Genomic DNA, 18,734 nt, shown 5'->3' on the forward strand with positions numbered 1-18,734 from the left:
GTGCTGACCAGGAGGAACTAGGCGATACTGGTTGCAACGAGTGAGGCCAGAAACGGGCATGAGATCAGCAAAAAGGGTATATTTTCCCCAACTCAGCATGAGGTCAGCAAAAAAGGTATATCGCCACACCAAATACCATATGGCCATGAGTCAAACTCGGTGCCCATAAATAGCGCTGCAGCCTAGAGCCCACTGAGCCCTCCTGCACGGCAGCGGCTGCACGGCGGTGAATCTCCCCTTGAGCTGGGACGCCTTTCAGGGTTACTCTCTGGGAGTTAAGAGAACCGCTGACAAGAAACTGTTGGAGAGGTAAGAAACCGAGACTCGGGCACTAACAAATATGCAGTAAGATTCGCTTGCTGTGACTACACTGTATCGCCGTCTTCAATAAATCTGTTTGCAATAAGCCCAGAGTTAATACCCCCCCCCCCCGGCGTGACAGCAGTATGCAGTATTAATTTTATTGCACTCCTTTGCAACTTTAGGTCCCAGACCTGCATGAGAAGACCACGTGCCTGTATGTAAGATGGAGAAAGGCCATACTTCTCAATTTTAGGCAGTTTATGTCCCTTGATACAGTGACCTCTGAGCATCTTGCAAGCTTGAATGGGGGCAGGAACACACTATTTCTCAGCCAGATAGCTGAGGCATCAGAAGAGGGATAGATAAATTTTGGCAGATTTACATCTTAAATTAACATTTGCAACATAAATGTTCTCACCTGTCCACTCTGCCTCGCTGCTGCAGGTTACTGCCCCTGCTCCTGGGACGGCAGAGCGGGACAGGGACCTACCCTCTGCCCTCAGGAGCTCGAGGTCATCACCTGGAGGTTGAAGGGCTCTGATTTACTTGTGGCAAGGGAAGTGGGACAGCTGAAGGGGCTGCAGCATCCATCCCTGCTTCCCTGGAGGAAGTTCTTGCTTTGTAACAGCGACGGCTGCTCAGCTAATGAGACAGACCCTTCTGGGAGGTTGACTTACCCGTGCATAGACAGCCTGCAAACCACCATGGCCTTGGTTTCAGCACATACCTCAGAGTTTGCCCAGAAGCAGCTGAGATGTGGGGCCGCATTTCCTCACTCTGACTTTGCTCTGGGGCTGGGAGTCTCTAGTGAAAGAACGGCTAAGATGACAGCAGCTCAAAGCATTGCAGCATGATTGCGGAGCATCCTATGGGACGTGGGCAACGAGAGAGGCTGTGCAGGAGCCAAAGGTGACACATAAGTTTGCATGAGTGCTGGCAGCCTAATCACTGGGCCATCTTCAGTGCTTGCCTGGGTTTGTTTTCGCTTGCCCTTCTATCTGCCAGCATCTTGAGGCACTGGCAGTATTTGAGTATTTTTAACCGTTTTCAAGCGCCACGCTCAGTACCTCCTCGTTAGTGTAGCTCAGCACAGTAACATCCGCTGGTAACAGGCACAGAAAAGGCTGAAGATGCTCTAAGGGCCCGAGGGAGGCTGAGGCGAGGGGCGCGCTGGAAACGCCGGCGGGACGGGGCGCCGCGGGACGAGCAGGGCGTGGGGCGCCGCGGGACAGCGGCGGGGCCGCGGCCGCTGCTCCCGCGGCTCTGCCGGGCAGCCCGGCGCCCAGCGCCGCCGCCGCGCCCCGGAGCACGGCCCTGCGCGCCCAGAGCTCCGCACCGGCGCCGGCGCGGGCTCGGGGGCGCCTCGGCCACCGGACGAGCGGCGGGCGGTCGCCGCGGGGCCGCCTCCGCCGGCACCTGCCTCTGCTGCGGCGCCCGGGGGGCCGGGCGACCCCGCCAGCGGCTCCGCACCCGCGCGGGGCCGGCGCGGGGGGCTGCGCTGCCCGGGGGCGGCGCTCGGGCCGCCGGGGCCGGGGCCGGGGCCGGGGTGCGGCGGCCCCCGGCGCGGAGCGGCGCCTCGGGGCGGGCGGCGGCGCGGCGTTTCGTGCTGCTGGAGCCGGCCGGGGTGCGGGCGCGGGGCCGGCGCTGGCCGCGGGGGGTGAGCCCCGTCCTGCGGCCGCAGGCGGCCCCGCAGCCCTCCCCGGCTCGGCGGCGGCTCCCCGGCGCTGGGGCTCGGGCTGTAGCGAACTGCCTCGCAAGAGCTGTTTGTTGACCACATTCACGTTCAGAGCCCTGAAGCTAAAAGCACTTTACACCATAAAATAAAAGCACTGTCTTTTTTTCTAAAAGGTTACGTCTGGAGGCCACGCTGCTCATACTTCATACAGAAAACTACTGAAAGGGCTATGAAATCCTCTATGATTTACACTCCCTCTCAGTGCATTAGGATATAGATCTACTCGACTCTAAAAATACTGTGGAGTTTCTAACCGACGTGAATATATGTGCATTATTTCAGAAAGTCTGTTAGAAAACTTGTCAACACATTATAAAGCATAAACCAGGACTTGGCCATTAAACACAGAGATCAGAGACAGAATATATACTGCAGGAAGTACTGAGAAAAGTCCCTCCATTCAAAAAAGGTCTATTAGCTAAAAGTTTACACACAATATACACCAAAGGGTTTAGAGAGAGCCCACGGACCATAATTACAAGGCATAAATGGAATCAGTAAGGGCTTTACAGTCCCAAACGCAGTTAACTGGGCTGCCAGAAAATAGTTTTAATATTGTCATAATTTATTACCCACCAAAAGCCACATCAAGGATTGTAAATATAGTTACTTTGTGTCCACTACTGCTCGTTCAGCAGCCTCATTCCCTTCCCCTAAAAATAAAATAAAATAAAAACCTACCTGCATTATTAATCTGTGGTTAGAGCATGTTAAAAATGTCTTCTGACTCCTTTTCTTTCTTGAGGTTTGTTATCTCCCTCCAATCACATGACAATGCAAAGTGCTGGGGGGGGGGCGAAGGGGGAGCACGGCACTATTGTGATCAAATGCCAATATTAATAATTATCCAGACAGGATGAAATATTGTTTTAAGGGAGCGAGTTTCCATTTAATTCGAGGCATTTTATGATGCTGAAATTAAGGGCATGCTAATGGTAGAAACATTCTCGCTGCCATTCACGAAAGCATCTGTAAAATTAGCTTTTGAATGTATGTTTTAAGATGTGGTCTAGGAAGTCACCTCTGGAATCTCAAATATAGTACAATAATAAAACAGATTTACTTGTAACTAAGTGCTTAATTTGCTATGATTTTTTAAAGAAAATCAATAAAATGTTGCCTGTTATTTATTGGAAATAACCACAGATAGGTATTCTGATGTATGTTGGCTTTAGAGAGCGCACAACTGTGTAATGAATTGTAATTCAGAGGACTGTTAAATGTGAACCGCAGAACCTTTCAGAGGTAATAAAGTCATTACTTTTTACATTGCAGCCACCTTGAAAAGCTTTATATGCGCTATTATACATAAATCAAATCATATCAAAAAATATATATATCTACCGTGCACACACATGCCTGTTTATATACGTTTTGCACAGGAACATATGTATGCACAGAGACGACAGCCAACCCTGAAAGGCAGCGGGAGACCAGGAGACTGAAGCAGTTGGCTATTGTCACCTGAAACTGTCCTCCCCCCCCCCCCCAAAAAAAAAGTCACGCCGGCTACGCGCCTTCTGCCCGCCCAGCCGCCCCGAGACGGGCGGCGAGGTGGCGCCCGCGGGGGGGCTCGCAGCCCGCTCCGCGCGGGGACGCGGCGCCCAGCCGCACCCGCGCAGCGCAGCGCAGCGCGGCGGGGCGGCCCCGTGGGAGCCGGCGGCGCCGGGGGCGCTCGCAGCGGTGCCGTGGCGGTGCGAGCGGCGGGCGCCGAAACTATCCCGCGCCGCAGCTCCGGCAGCGGCGTGCGGGGCGCGGGCGCCCGGCTGCGCTGCGCTGCGCTGCGGCGGGGCAGCGTTGGCCTCGCCTTTCCAACAGGTCCCCGCCGAGCCCCCGCCCCCGGGGGGCCCGCGCCGCGGCCCTCCCCCGCAGCCCCCCGCTCCCTCTCTGCCCCGGTAACGGCCTCGTTACAGCGGCTGGGCGCGTTAAAATCTTTCTTACAGTCGCGGCAGGCTCCTCGTCCCCCCTTCCTGCGCTCTATCCACATCTTTTCTCCCGGCCATCTCTCGCCTCCTCCGGCGCTGCCGCGCTGCTCGGAGCTCTGTCTCTCCACCTCTGTCCTGCGCACGGTTATCCCCCTCGTCCTCCTTCTGCAGGCACACTTCGCTACAAACGCCCGCTCGCCGCCGGAGCCTATTTCTGCTGCAACCTGATCCCTCCCCGCGCCGGCAGCGTGTGCGTGTGAGTGCGTTTTCGGCGAAGTTGCAGCCGCCGCTGCCGCATCCTCCCAACTCCAGCCACTTCTCGGTGCCGCTCCGCCCGGCTCCCCCCCGCCGGAGCCCGCTCTGCCGTCGCCCCAGCCGCCGGCGCCGGGGGCGGCCCGGGCCGCGCAGCCCGGCCGGCGGCGCAGGGGGCTGCGGGCGCGCCGGCTGTGCGGGCGAGCGGGAGAGGCTGCGAGGTGCCCGCTCCCCCCTTTCCCCTGCCCCCGCGGCTTCTCCCCCCGCGCCTGCCGCTCGCTCGCGCGTGAGACTCCGCTCGCCTCTGCCCCGGGCCGCCCCGGGCGAGGAGCGCGGCGGCCCCGCCGCTCCCCGCCGAAGTTGGCCGCGGGCCGCGCCGAGCCCTGGGCGCCGCGCCCGGCGGGGCCCCGGCTCCCGGGGGAGGGACTCCGCGTCCTCGGGGGGGGGGGGGCGGCGGGGAAGCTGGGAGCCGGATGGGCCCCCCCGCCTTTTTGGGTGGTCTCTGGTCCTACCTGGCTTCCCCAGCTCCCCCACCCCCTCTGCACATCCCGAGGCCAGCCTGCCCTGCAGCCCTCTCTGTTTCCTTTGCTTCATTGATGTATTTGCTTTCCCAGCGGGGGTGGGTGTGCGTGTGTGCGTGTGCTGCTGCTGCCTGCTTTCTTTCTTTCTTTCCTCCCTTCTTTCTCCGCGTGTGCGTGTTTAATTTCCCTCCTTGCCACTCGCAGGCTTTCCCTCCCGCACGCACTCCTGCGCGGCCACTTGCGCTCAGCGAGTCCGGCTGCCTTCCCCTCCGCCGCCAGCCCCCCTGCTCCCTTCGGCAGCGTGCGCCCGGTGCCGGGCGCCCCCCCTCCCGCCGCGCCCCCTCCCCTCTCCCCCCTGCGAGCACTGTCCATTGGCTTGTCCTGCTCTCTTTTTCATGTCCAGCCCCTGATGAGTGTCCATTGGTGTTGCCTTCGCCTTCCCTCCTCCCCTCTCCCCGGCTTGCCCTGCCCATGTTTTGTATGTCTCTGTCCATCCAGGCTCCTGACGTTCAAGTTCGCAGGGACGTCACGTCCGCACTTGAACTTGCAGCTCAGGGGGGCTTTTGCCATTTTTTTCATCTCTCTCTCTCTCTCCTTCTCTCTCTCCCTCTCTCTCCCTCTCTCTCTCTCTCTCTTTTTTTTCCCTTGCACAAAAAAAAAAAAAAGCCATGACTGCTATCCCACAATTCATCTTCCCTGCGCCATCTTTGTATTATTTCTAATTTATTTTGGATGTCAAAAGACATTGATGAAGATATTTTCTCTGGAGTCTCCTTCCTCTCTAACCCGTCTCTCCCGATGTGAACCGAGCGACTCACAAGCCACCGAAGCCACCAACCCACCATGTCGCGCCGCAAGCAAGGCAAACCCCAGCACTTAAGCAAACGGGAATTTTCACGTAAGTAATCCAGAGAGCAATTTATTTAATTTCTCCTTCATGGATTTAATTTTTAATTTGAGAAAGAGAAGAAAAAAATAAAAGAGAGTGAGAGTGAGTAAGTGAGCGGGAGAAAATGAACTCAGCAGCGGCTCGGAATGATTAGCATGACGGTTATTTTTGCCCGCTCTAATTTAATCACCTTGATCACTTTTCTTTTCTTTCTCTCTTTTGCCCCCCGCCGCCGACCGCGCACTCGCGCGGCCCCCTTTCCGCTCCCCTCTCCCCGCGGCTCTTTCCCCTCGCTCCGCCGGGTCTTTGGCGGGGAGAGCGGCAGCTCTCGCCCCGAGCCGCGGCAAGGAGGCGAGCCGCCCCGCGCGGGCTAGGAGCGGGCTGGCGCCGCCGCCGCCGCGGGGGCAGAGGCGGGCGAAAGTGCCGAGGAGCCGCCGCGGGGCTGCGCGCTGCACCCCCGGCCGGCGCGCTGCGGGCGCGCCGAGTGAGCGGAAAGTCCGGCGGCGAGAGCCGCTGCGCCGCCGCCCGCCCGCCCGCCCGCCCTCGCCCCGTCGCCCTCGCCTCCCGCGGCACCTTGCCGGGGCTGCTCCCTTTTGTCTGCGCCGGGGCCGGCGGTCCCGCCGCCGCCGCCGCCCCGGGGCCGCGGTGGCGGCCGGCGCCGCGCGGGGCTCCGCCGCCCCGACCTCGCCCCGCGCCCCGCGCCCCGCGCCCGCCGCCGGCTGCGGCTCGGGCTGCGGCTGGGGCTGGGGGCGGCACCGGCGGCACCGGGCGCCCAGGGAGCCGCGCCGCGCCGCGCCGGGAGGGATTCCCTCCTCTGCTCTGCTCCGCTCTGCTCTCCGCTCCGCTCCCTCGCCTCGCTCGCTCTCGCTCTCTTACTATTTTTTGGAAGATTTTCAAAAAAAGTGGAAGTGGATTTTGATTGGGAAAAATCTCGTGTCTGACTGTTTACAAGCACCGCGTGTGTGGGGAACCTCCTGCCAACAAACACAGACAAGAGCGAGTCCAGGCTAAGCGCACACACATGCACACACACACGCACGCACACACACACGCTCGCACACACACACACGCTCGCACACACACACCCCGCGAGCGGCATTCTCACCGTCGCATTTAAACACAAAACCAAATCTGCTCTCCCTGGGAGAGAAAAAACAAACCCAAGCCCCACAACACTGTTCGCAACAAAAACTCTTCGGCTCCTTCCCTCCAGCCGACACAACACACACCAGGGCTAGATGCAAGATAAGCAAGAGCGCTCTTTGCACAACAAAAGGCAACTCGAGCTGGAAAGGTTTGGGGTGAGGGGGGTGGGAAGGAAGGGAGAAAAAAATCCCCTTTTCCTTGGAGCGAGCTTGGGGGAAAGGGAGAATGATGCATGCTTCCCGTGGTTTCTTTCTTTCTTTTTCTTTCTTTTTATTTTCTTCCACTATTCCTGGCGGGGTTTGTTCCCTCCCAGGGATCGCAGAAACCCAGGGCGATTTCTTCCTGCCAGCAATCCCCGCTCGCTCTTGCCTTTGCAGAAGTTTACACTGCCATTTCTCCCGCACGGGTGCACGGACATTGCGAGCGAGGGCTGCGCAGGGAGCCCGTTAGCGCCGGGCTGGCGCCCGCGCAGGCAGCCGCGGCCGCGGAGCTCCGCGTGCCCAAAGTTTTCCCCCACCCGCGAAGGGGGTGTGTATGTGGGGGGGGGGGCGGGCGCGCTGCTCCCCCCCCGCTCTGCCCCTCGTCGCTCCTTGGGGCGCTCTGCCAAGCGCCCAGCGCCGCGCAGCGCGCTGCCCCGCTCCCGGCGGTGCCCCGGCCCCGGGCGGCCCCTTCCCGCCCCGGGCGGCCCCTTCCCTTTCCCCGCGCCGGGCAGCCACGCGGCCGGGCTGCGCGGGCCGGCGCGGAGGCCCCGCACGTGCGCGGCGGGCGCTGCGCCGGGCCCGGCGCGGGCTCCCCCCGGCGGGGCCGCCCCGGGGGGGAAGGGGAGGAGGGGGGACGCGTCGGAGTTGGTTGGGTTTTTTTTCCCCCCTTTTGCACGTTTTATTTTTGGTTCGGGCTGGGCTCGCGTGTGGATTTCAGTCGCTAGGAGGCAGAACAAGATCAAAAAAAAAAAGCCCAGCGAACTTGAACCTGATCGGTTCCTCCACGTCCTTAATTCTCAGCCTCTTCGGCGGAGCAGGAGGGGGAGGGAGAATTTTTCTCTCTCTCTCTCCCTCCGTCTCTTTCTCTCTCTTTCCCCCTTTCTCCCCCTCGTCTTTGTTCTTAATTTGGGCTGCTTTCGCGGAGCGCCGAGCAGCGCGGGCGCGCCCGCCGCCCGGGGACCCCCGCGGCAGCGCCCCGCTTCCCCGGGGGGGGGGGAGCAGGGGGGGCGCGCAGCGCCGCGCAACTTGGGCGCGGAGTTTGGCCTCACTCGCAGCGGCCCGGCCGCAGCTTGCTCCGCTCTGCTGCGCTCGGCCCGGCCCGGCCCCTCGCACGTGCGGGCGGCGGGTCCGGCCCGGTACCGCCCGGTACCGCCCGGCGCGGCGCGGCGGCTCCCCATGTGCTGCCCGGGACACCCGGGAGAGCCGGGCCGGGCTCGGGCAGCCCCGTCCCTGCCGCCCCGCGGTCCTTCTTGTGCCCCGGCCCGGCGCGGCCCGGCCCGGTAGCTCGGCGGCCGCCCGCCCGCCCGCCCGCGGGGCAGCGCGCCGGTGCCCGGGCGGCAGCGGCGGCGGGGGGCGGCTGGAGAGCCGCGTTCACAAATGCGGCGCCGTTCGCCTTAGAAATAGGGACGGAGGATTAGGCACCTAGGCCGGGGATTTTGATTGCCCCAGAATTAAAAGAGGCGTCCTGCAAATCAGTGGCAAGACCAGGTGAACGGTATTTTCGTATTTTCCTTGTAGACCTGCTTATTATTATTATTTTTTTAAACAGAAAAGTAGCAGCAATAACAAAAACATATTTTGCTGCCTCTGCCTCCTCCAGGAGCCACATGTTTTGTAATGATCACGGTGCCAGCCGTATTTCATACATTAGTATATAATTCTTGTTAATTAGCAATAATTTACGTTAAGAGCATAGAAAATGTAGAGGTTACAGGTTTTATATCTGTACATTTGATCATCTTGTTATTTTCAAGAACTTTGCCTCCTATAAAATTAATTAGGTGAAATGTGGAGGTGTAATCAGCAACCTCTGAATTACCACTTCATTTCCTGGTTTTGATTGTAAATCAGCCCAATCAGTACAGACTTTAGCAAAGTCTATTTTTGTTTAGGACTACTTTTAACTGTCTGGTGTCTAAGCACTGTGTTACCTTCCACTGCTAAATAATACTGACGGCGTCAGAAATAAATCAGGCCACGGGAAAATATTCTAATGGAGTAGTGACTGTGCAGGCTTCCACGCTAAGCGAGTTGTAAGGGGAGCATTGTTTATTTTGCATCTTTTGCTGCAGCGAGTTTGTAAACTGGAAGTTAGATTTACTGGTTAGCCCAGAATACCTTTGTCTGATGCACGTAGCAAGCTACTGGTGGGATTAGTTTGGTAATAATTTACTCACTTTGTCCAAACGCAAGGAATGGCTAGAGAGGAAAAATGCCATGCACAGAAGTACTGCAGAAACATCCTGCTCTTTTCTCCGTACCAGAGGAGTGTAGATGCATGTTGTGTGTTATCGTTTGGTCTGTAAGTTTAGAAGAAAACCCCAGTGATTAAGGTATTGTTTTTATTAATATGAATGTAACCTTCATATTCCTGTGGTTGACCTTATGTTAAATTAGAAGTAGTACTAGAGGCAAGAAATTATGGACTGTATCCCTGTGTCCTAGTTGGAGCTAAGGTACGGTAAGGTAGTGTGCTCTTTCAATATTATTTTACACAGCACAACTGGGAGCTACTCTAGATCTTCCTTCTCAATATTCAGCCTAGGTAGGGTTGAAATAAATTTAACCTGAGTTCACTGGATTTTTGCACTTTATCAAAATCAGTTCCAATATTGTGCAGTCAAATTAAAATCTATTTTTTGATTCTCTGTGGCTTTAAGTTCATTAAATGTGAAATTGGCAGCTAGCTAAAGAAGGTCAGACTGATTAACTGTTTAAGAGTTGTATTCGGTCTCGCTTCCATTACCTGGCAGTGTTTGGAGGTGCTTTGTATTTGTAGTAGCCTCTCATTTTTGTTGTTGTTGTTAGTGCACATATTGTACTGCGCAGATACAGGAACACCAACACACGGCTGTTGTTTTTTTTTTCTTGAAAGGCTACAGTGATGGATACTGCACACACATTGCCAAGATATTTCTGTACAAAGTTAAAAAAAAAAAAAAAAGGCAAACAGAAAAGAAAGGCATGTCTACCTTGTTAGAGCATCCACTGCCGATTATGTGAGCAGAAATAGCCTCATAATGAAGCTTTTTGGAGCTCATTCAGAAAATTTGTCAACTTTGACAACATTAGGCAAGGTATTTTGAGTTTAAAGAAAGCACTTTTCACTCTTGTTATGAAATGTGGCATTCGCTTGGCCATACTGATTTTTATATGATGAAGGCCACCAGTACTAACACGTTTAAGATAATTTAGGCGCTCCTTTTTCAGGATGAAAAAAAGAAATATGACTAATTGGCTTATTTTCTTAAGTACTAAAAAATATCCTGTTCAGTTAATATCTCTGGGTGGAATCGTTAGTGAATTTGATATTTATGTGAATTCTGAGGAGCAGCTGAAAGTCGGCGGTTCCCCCCCCACACACACCCTGCAGGAATTTTTGTTGCACTTGATTTTTACAATTTAGCTGCCTGTTATTTATTTATTTTGTGCATCCCCTCCCTCCCCCATGCGTAACTCCTGCGTTTTGAATTTTTAAGTCGGAAGCCGCAAGCGTGCTGCCGTGGAGGGAAACGCAGATGCCTGCGCCTGCACGGTATGAGGGCTCGGCACGGTCTGCGCCTCTTGTGCGTGTGCGTGCAGGCGCTCCGGCTCGCTTTTCCACCCGTACCCTCGCCCCGGACCTGGGCGGCCTGGGTACTGAATATGCGGGATACATGTTGAAACGTCTTTTGTTTGCACGTGCACACGTGTCGTTCCTGAGTCTAGATTTTAGACAGCGTGGCTGGCTCGTGGAAAGCACGCACGCACGTGTGTGTGAGAGGGAGCGTGTGCGTGCGAGGCTTTTAGCCTCAGATTCGTGCACGTAAATAATACATCTGGCAGTAAAACACAGCGTCCGCTTTTCTTCACAGTACCACGGTAGTTTTACAATGTATTCTTTAAGCCTCTTCATTTGATTTCCCCACTAAATCATTAAAGCAAGTCGGGAATTTGCCCTCGTCTATGAAAACAGCTCCGGTGGCAGCGCTCCCTCTCCCAGTCCGGCATCCTACAGCTGCTTCTGCAAAACGCTCCCGGCGCCTGCGAAATCCCACTGCGTGTGGCAGCGGCAGTAGCGGCGCTGCGCTGGTTTATGGGGGGGGGGGGGGGGGCTATGGGTGCTGCGAGCGCGGTGCGATATTCATGAAGAGGGGGCTCGGCGCGTCCCCCCCCCCCATGTGCGCGCGGCTCCTTCCCCCCGGCGCGCTAACGATCCTCCTTTTGTTTCCCGACCTGCAGCCGAACCTCTTGAAGCCATTCTCACTGATGACGAGCCCGACCACGGCGCGTTGGGAGCTCCGGAAGGGGACCACGACCTCCTCACCTGTGGCCAGTGTCAGATGAACTTCCCGTTGGGGGACATTCTTGTTTTTATTGAGCACAAACGGAAACAATGCAATGGCAGTCTCTGCTTAGAGAAGGCTGTGGATAAGCCACCTTCACCCTCACCAAGTGAGCTGAAAAAAGCATCCAATCCTGTGGAGGTTGGCATCCAGGTTACGCCAGAGGATGACGATTGTTTATCAACGTCATCTAGAGGAATTTGCCCTAAACAGGAACATATAGCAGGTAAATTAAAGCAAGGAGAAGTGCTTGCGAGTTTATTTCCGTTGCAGTCGAGACGTAGCGCGGTCGCCGTCGCAAGGGGCCGCGCGCCTCTCTGCGCCGCCCGCCGCCACGGCCGGCGCGCTCAACGTCCCGCCGCCGGCTCGGAGCGAGCTCCCGGCTAGCGTTTCCCGGCGGCCACGTGGCGAGAGGCTCGCCGGGCGCCCGCCGGGCTGCCGGGCGTTTTTAAGGGCGCCGGGTGCGGCCGCGCCGGCGGTTTGGCTGCGTGGTGGCGGCGGCAGTGGCGGCGCTCTCCCGGCGCCTTGCTGCGGGAGCGCACGGCGGGCCCCGCGGCGCGAGGGAGGGGGCGGCTCTGGCGTCTTCGGCAGAGCCGGGGGCGAAAGAGTTAACGGCGCGTCGGCTTGCCGCGGTTCCATATTGGCTGTCAGCGTATGGACTGTAATTAAACACAGCCCCGTGGCAAAGTGACACCACCGACCTTGACTTTAAGATGCCATTTGCGACTGGCCAGGCCAGAGTAGAGAGGGCAGTTGCTGAAGCGCACAGACATGCTCGTTCGAAAAGTTTAAGGGCATGTTGGAAATTTCAAAAGGTTGGTTTGACAGGAAAGGCCGCTCTCTGCAGCCTGCCTCCTCAGCCAAATGATAAATGCCTTTCTGTGCGCTCTCCTGTCTCTGATGTGGTTTTGACAGATGTATCTTGATTTTGTTTGTGGTTTACACAACCACATGTCATCCGTACAAATGTCCGAGACGGAGTTCTGTTTTGTGCAACAAACAATATGAAATGTGATTTAAAAAAAAAAAAAGGGTAAATGATTCCATTTCTGAGCATAATTCTTTTTTTTTTTAACCAGAAAGCCATTCACTCTGCAAATATTTTAGCAAATGAGGTTAAAAAAACAGAACTTACTATGTGAAAAGAAAATCGCAGAAACACTGGAAGCCTAACAAGGCATGCTCTGTTTTTAAAATCCCGTTAGTAAGCACGAATACTACCCATTTGTAGGGAGCGTTGCAAATCCCTTCAGATCGCGCCGGTAATACCGCCTGAAAAATACCACGCCGTCGCACGTCAAAACCCACCCGTGCCTCAACCAGCGTTACGAACCGCGAGGCCCGTGGCACTCGGGCTGCGGTGTTGCCCGTCCCCCCGCTGCAGTGGCCCGCGGGGCAGTTCGGCGCGCGCAGGAGAACGGGACGTCGGCACCGTCTTCGGCTTGCTTTGGCCGCGGGCCTCCAAACCAGCCGCTGAAGCAGGCTTGATATTTGTAGTTTTGAAGGTGTGGTGGCGGCGGCGGCAGACGTACGGGGGGGCGCGCGTGGCTGTGCGTGTCCGTGTGTGCACACGCGCACCTGTGCACGGCCGGGCGCCCGCGCGCAGCGGGAGCGAAGGCAGCATCCCCGCGCAGCCATCGCGGTGGCCCTCCGAGGCTGGCGGTGGCGGCGAGGCGCGGGGCAGCGCCCGCTCCCGCGCGCTGCCGGCGGCCTGGAGCAGCAGGAGCAGGAGCAGGAGCAGGAGCGGAGGGCCTGATTGATGGAGGGAGCCTGGCGGAAGGGGTTCGAGGGCTTCCCGCACCCGGAGCCGCGCTAAATGGCCAAATATGGAGGGCCGGGGCGGTGATGCAATGCGGCGGTATTTACGTGTGGAGCCGCTCAGCTGCGGAGACGAAACGCAGCGTCTGTCAGGCAGGAATTAACAGCGCGCTTCTTGCCGGCGTCCCGGCCAGGCCGCGCGGCCGGAGGAAGCTCCTCGGCGGCGGATTTCGCCCCGGCGCTGGGACAGCGGGCAGAGCCGGCCGCCGGCCGCCGTGGCGCCGTTAGCTCAGGAAGGGCCGCGGTTTCGGTTCCTGCCCCGGCAGGACGAGCTACAGAGCCTCCTGCTCGCCCCCCGTTATTTTTTAATTTCACTTGCCGCTTGAGCCGGCCAAGCTTCGGCGTGCCGCTGGGAAGGGTGTCCCTCGCTCCTGCCCGGGGCTTCCCCGGGCCCGGAGAGCTGGAGCAAGTTGGGGGTTCAGCTTTTCGCAAGGCCCCTGGGGCGAACCTCACCCCAGCCGTGGAGATCCGCGTCTCTCTGCGAGAGCGGGATGAAACGCTGCTCACAGTGATGCAGAAAGATACCTGAATATGTGATATAAAAAAAGAAAAAAAAGGGAAGAGGCTGCCCTTAGAAAAAAAATACCCGGGAGTTGAGGGGCCTGATTCTTTCTGGTAAGAGTCCCAAAAAGACGCATTTCATAGCAACGTGCAAATGGAGCCGACCCGTCGCTAGCTGGGAGAGGTGTTGCAGGCTCGCTGTGGGGACAGCCTGGGCTCTGCGGGCTCTTTCGAAGGGAAGAAGTTGTTGTGTTGCAGTAAAAGATGATCTGAAGATAAGCAGTGGTTAAGGATCAGTGCACCTAAAGACAAGGAACAAGGCACTGACTCATTCACATAGGAGGGGAAAATGATGTCTATTTTAAGCGTCGGTAGGCTCGTCTTTATTCTCACCCTTTTCCAAAGGCAGCGGTGATTACAATAGCTCATATATGCGTGTGCAACCTGTGCAGCGTACGCGAGATCCGTATGCACACCGGCAGGCATACCTGTCTCTTCTGTGTGGGTGTGCGCGTGTGTGTAGCTTTGACTTGATACAAAATTTTGAGTGATGCTGATCCAGCGCCATAGCTGAAATGTCATAAATTTGACTGAAAATTAATAGGATATGTTGTGTGGGTCCAATGAGGCAGCTTTCATCAATATGTATGTCAAACACTCACCAGCAGATACCGGCAGCCTGTGATTTGCAGTGAGTGCTACGGCAGGCTTTAGTTATCCAGGCTCGTATTTTACAATAGGGGGAAATATTAACTGAAGTATCTAGAGATCAGTGAATGTAAAATTGCTGTTCACTTATTGAAAAGGCTGAAGAAATATTTATAGTCCACCAGTGTCAGGTTTTGGTGTTTTGTTTGTTGAATGTATAAATCTGAGGGAATTAATGAAAGGTTATTTTCGGGGTGAAGAGAGATCTTAAATGTTACTTTGATTCAGTTGGAGCACTTTGGAGTGCTGCATATATTCCCTTTTATAATTACGACTGTGTGTCTGTGAATACCATGTTTACTGTACAAAGAGAGGAGGGAGGAGGAGGGGAGGTCATTTTCAGTGCCCGAATCCTTTATTCTCAATTTGCTTGTTGTGTTCAAATATAACACGTGGAAAAAAAAGAACTGTAAGAAATAGCTCTGTCTCTAATAGTCAAAGGGAGACTGGACATAACTTGGTACTAAATTTTGGACCAAGTACATTTGAGCATTGCAATTCCCAGCAGGTAATTTCTTTGACTAGTCTGTATGCCACAGGAATTTTCCTGGAGTGTTATTAGGAGTTGCCGTTATAATTCTGCAGGTTGTGTATTGCAATTCTGTATTATTTTGTTTGGTTCCAGATAAAAATTAGTGACATCTGAATTGAATAGTTAGCATTGCATCTGGACAATGAGATGAAAGCTGAAATTACATTCGTGGAAAAAAATTTAAAAAGCTAAGATTTGGTCCACTTCCTTCCGCACAAAGACAGATGGAAATGGGCTGGGTGAAACAGTGACACGCGGGGCAAGTTTTGAGGGTGCTATCCAAGGGCTCCTGCCCAGGAGGCTGGGAGTCCCGCGTACAAGCTGTATTTGTAAATAAGACAGAGAAAGGTTGTGAACTGGCAGCTTGGATGTTTTGTCAAAGTGCAATGTCAGAGAAACTCTTTTTGAGACAAATTGTAAATAGAACTGTCACAATGATTGCGTGATTGAGCTGCAGAAGTGTCTCGCAATTGTTGGCGTTGTCAGAAGACTTTTGAAAGCTTAATTAAACGCAGTGGCCTGCATGGCTGTGAAATTTGCTTCTGGGGGGAAAAATGTAAAAAATGCAGGGGATCCAAAAGTTGTTGTAGTGTTGCTCCGCCAGGGATACAGAAAAGAGGCAAGAGTTTGTCCGTTTGCCCCATCGCCTTTTATAAATCACGGTTTTTTGGAAGAAGCAAACATGTGATATCAGTATCGTCCCTCGTATGAGGTAAAGATTGTGTTAGTTTTCCTATTCCCTGCTGTTGCAGGCAGTTAGTATCAAAATGGCTCTTTATGGGAAACACAAATAGGAGCTCAGCTGAAGAACAGAAGCAGGGGAGAAAGTTTTCCTCTGATTCGGCCTGATTATTCCGGGGCGGCATCAGAAGTGTCGCAGTTCCCTGAATCACTCTCTTTTTTTGTTTCCCTGCGAATCAGATCCTCTTGTTCGGAGGCTTCGAAATATGCTTTGCATTCCTTCGTCTATTGTATGTGACATTTAACTGTGAGGCTCGCCATGGGCTGCAGCGTAGCTGCCTCCAAAATGCTTGTGGTCGAAGAGGCGGCCTGGCACGCATTAAACTTCCTCTAGGTCTGCAAAGGTGCACGTTCCCGTTGCGTGCCGCAAGCTTTGAGAATAACGCCCCTAGGAAATGCGAGGTTCGGTGCAGCTAGGCTAAACAACAGATGCTGAATGGTGGAAACTGAGGCAGAGAGAGAGAGGAGGTAAATAAAACGCTTTGCAATTAGACTGGCGGAAGAAATAAAGTCTTTCCTAAAGATTTCCGTATTTCTGCAATACCTCTTTTAAAGAGGAGGAGACCTATTAGCATGACACAATTTTGTATGTGCAGCCCTCAGCACGAGTTCTTTTTTATTTAATTCAAATAATAAAGACAATTCAAGAGGCAGTGTCAGGCAATGGGAGTTCAATCTCCATTTGTTTGCCTGCGCGCATCCTCATTATAGAAATTTTTTGGACAAAATTCACTTGAAGCTTCAGTCTGTTTTTACATCCAATAGTACCAGCTTTGTGCAATAAAAGGCATTTAGCATCAAGCTGGACATGGCCTGGCACTTTGCCACTTTTTTTAGCAGGAGATCTAATCACTGAGGATCTTTAGTACCTTTCTGCTTGTTCAGATTTCATTTGGGTCATGGCTCTGTCAGCAGTGTTGTTATTCCAAGGAGGTCTTATTTTTACCTTGGTACACATTTTAATGCTGGTTTCTGTCTAGGAGGTCTCGATTTTATGTGTCAATTTGGGGGAAATTGCAGAAGTTCATAAAATATGTCGAGCTCATATATTTTAATACATTAAGACCTATATTCCTGCTTGTAGCGTGGCCCTAAAATCAACTGTTTTTTTTTTCCCTCCCCCCCCCAGACTAATGAGCATATTTTATCTCACTTTGTGCAAGTAGAGGAGATGCAGTCTGCCTCCTGTTAATGTCAGGGACGGCAGGTTTGGGCCCATGGCCGTGGGTATCGGTACACGTGCTGCTGTGATTTATTACACACTTTTTAAAATAACGGGCTCGTTAATGCACCCGCAAACCATCTGAGCGGCCGGGACGACCCGTCTGCCGTTGCGTGAAGCCTCTCCAGGCCGGGGCCGGGCGCGGGGACCGGAGGCACCCGCGAGCATCCCGCCACCTCTGCGCTAGGGCGGCCCGTGCGCTGCGGCCCGCCGGGGGCTCGCCGACTCGCCTGCCCGGCCCTCGCTGCCCGCATGTGCCCGCTCGGCGTTCGCAGGGTTTCGGCGCGAGGCGCGAGGCCGCGGGGGCGCGTGGCGGGGTTGGCCCCCGTGCCGGCGGGGAGCGGGGGCCGCTTCATTTGCCTTTGCAATAGCGGCGCGCCTGCCCTACCTCGGAGCCGCTCTCAGGTGCGAGCTCAGATGGGCGCATGTAAATGCCCTGTCAGATGCAACGCCGGAATATTAATGCCTCCTCGCTGCCGCGCCGTAATAAAGCTGTACACAGCAAGCTTAATATGCAGCCAGTCTGGGGAATTGTATGAAACTTAGATAGCCCAGTGTGAATGACAGCAGTGGAAAAAAAATACTCAATATGCCACAGTTTGCATTCTTGTTTTCCTTTGATCTAAAGCAAAATGAAAACATCCACTTCGTTCCCGCCACGTTTCATATAGGGGTTTCTCCTTTGCAAAATTGGTTAATAAGTAAGTAAATGAAGAAGGAAAATCAAGTGTGTGGCATATAGCAGAATTATTTGAAACACATTAGTGTCAGCCTTCTGAGCACTGGGTTTTTCCCGAGTATTAGCAACCACTTATTTTTTGTACTTGAGATCATTTGTTTTGCTTTTCATTCTTTTTTAGTATCTGTGTCTGGCTGGAACAAAGAAAATATAGGCAACACAGGGAGCTGTAGACCGCTTTACCCCCCTACTGCAGATACAGCCCTGGCTTTAAATCCAGAGTGAGCGAGTGAGGCTTCACAGAGGTTTCATTTGCTTGTTCGTATAGCTTCGAATTTTAAACTCCGTTAAAAGGTGTATTTCTGGCTCGGGGATGGTAGAGGATTTTTAATAACATGTTCGTTTAACTGAATCAACAGCTGTCAGAAGCAGTTGTAGGAAATCCACCAAAAGTACAAAGCAAAATACATACATTTCCTGCAACAAAACACTCGAAACGAATCGACTGCCAAAAAGGCTGTTGAATCCTAAGTTTGCAGACAGCGCACAAAAGTGTTTCTTCTCTCTGCTCTCCCTGGGGACCTCTCCAGGCTTATCTGATGCAATCGCTCGGGAACTTTTACCTGAACAGGTTGCTGTAAAACAACACTTTTCCCTATCTGATGGGCGTATATTTGTTAGCCAGCTCGAGCTTCGCCTTTTTGTTTCGTGCTCGTAGCTAAAACCCCAAGATTTGAGGAGCGAGCGACGACGAGCAGCCGCAGGGCCGTCGAGGAGGTGAGGCTTAGCATCACCGCGAGGCAGCCGTGGAGGAGCGCGGTGCCCTCGCCTTGCGGGCGCCCGGGCGAGGGCAGTGCGGGCGCTGGGGCAGGGGCAGGGGCAGGGGCACCCACCGCCGCCGCCGCCACCGCGCTGCCTCCCGCTCCGCCTCGCTCTCTGCCGAAGCGCCCAGCAATTACACCTGCAATTTGATCTTAGCTTTAGATATAAAAACCTCTGCCTAAGTAAACAGTAGCGTTACTGTGAAACAACAAAGGCTCCAAGGAGAACCCTGCCTTCAGTGGTGGTGGTGGTGTTGTTGCGGATGATATTGTTGTTATTATTATTATTATTATTATTATTACTACTACTACCTTTTAAAAATAAACACCCATTATAGCTCCTCGCTCCTTAGGAAGCAAGGAGTTTAATCTTACATTCAGTGCCTGCTTAATTGATTTAGAAGCCAGTGAAATAT

General features: G+C 54.4%; 1 protein-coding gene and 1 long non-coding RNA gene across 6 annotated transcripts in view; both read left to right on the forward strand.

The window, feature by feature from the left end:
- LOC136991544 (uncharacterized) lies at positions 1 to 3,312 on the forward strand. Its single transcript, XR_010883643.1, has 2 exons — positions 1 to 1,212; positions 2,152 to 3,312. It is a non-coding gene; the product is annotated as an uncharacterized lncRNA (long non-coding RNA).
- A 701-nt stretch (positions 3,313 to 4,013) lies between these two features.
- BCL11A (BCL11 transcription factor A) overlaps positions 4,014 to 18,734 on the forward strand; it is a 79,558-nt gene continuing 64,837 nt past the window's right edge. For 2 of the 5 annotated variants that reach the window (XM_067292736.1, XM_013955389.2), the window contains exons 1-2: positions 5,250 to 5,634; positions 11,193 to 11,522. In XM_067292736.1, coding sequence (XP_067148837.1) covers positions 5,580 to 5,634; positions 11,193 to 11,522 — 385 coding nt within the window. In that variant the 5' untranslated portion in view covers positions 5,250 to 5,579. Of the gene's footprint in view, positions 4,220 to 5,249; positions 5,635 to 6,727; positions 6,920 to 8,391; positions 8,460 to 11,192; positions 11,523 to 18,734 lie in introns of those variants that run through there. The other 3 variants (XM_067292735.1, XM_067292739.1, XM_067292738.1) reach the window with 3 other exon arrangements.

This window comes from Apteryx mantelli, chromosome 3 (assembly GCF_036417845.1).
Source record: "Apteryx mantelli isolate bAptMan1 chromosome 3, bAptMan1.hap1, whole genome shotgun sequence".
NCBI lineage: Eukaryota > Metazoa > Chordata > Aves > Apterygiformes > Apterygidae > Apteryx > Apteryx mantelli.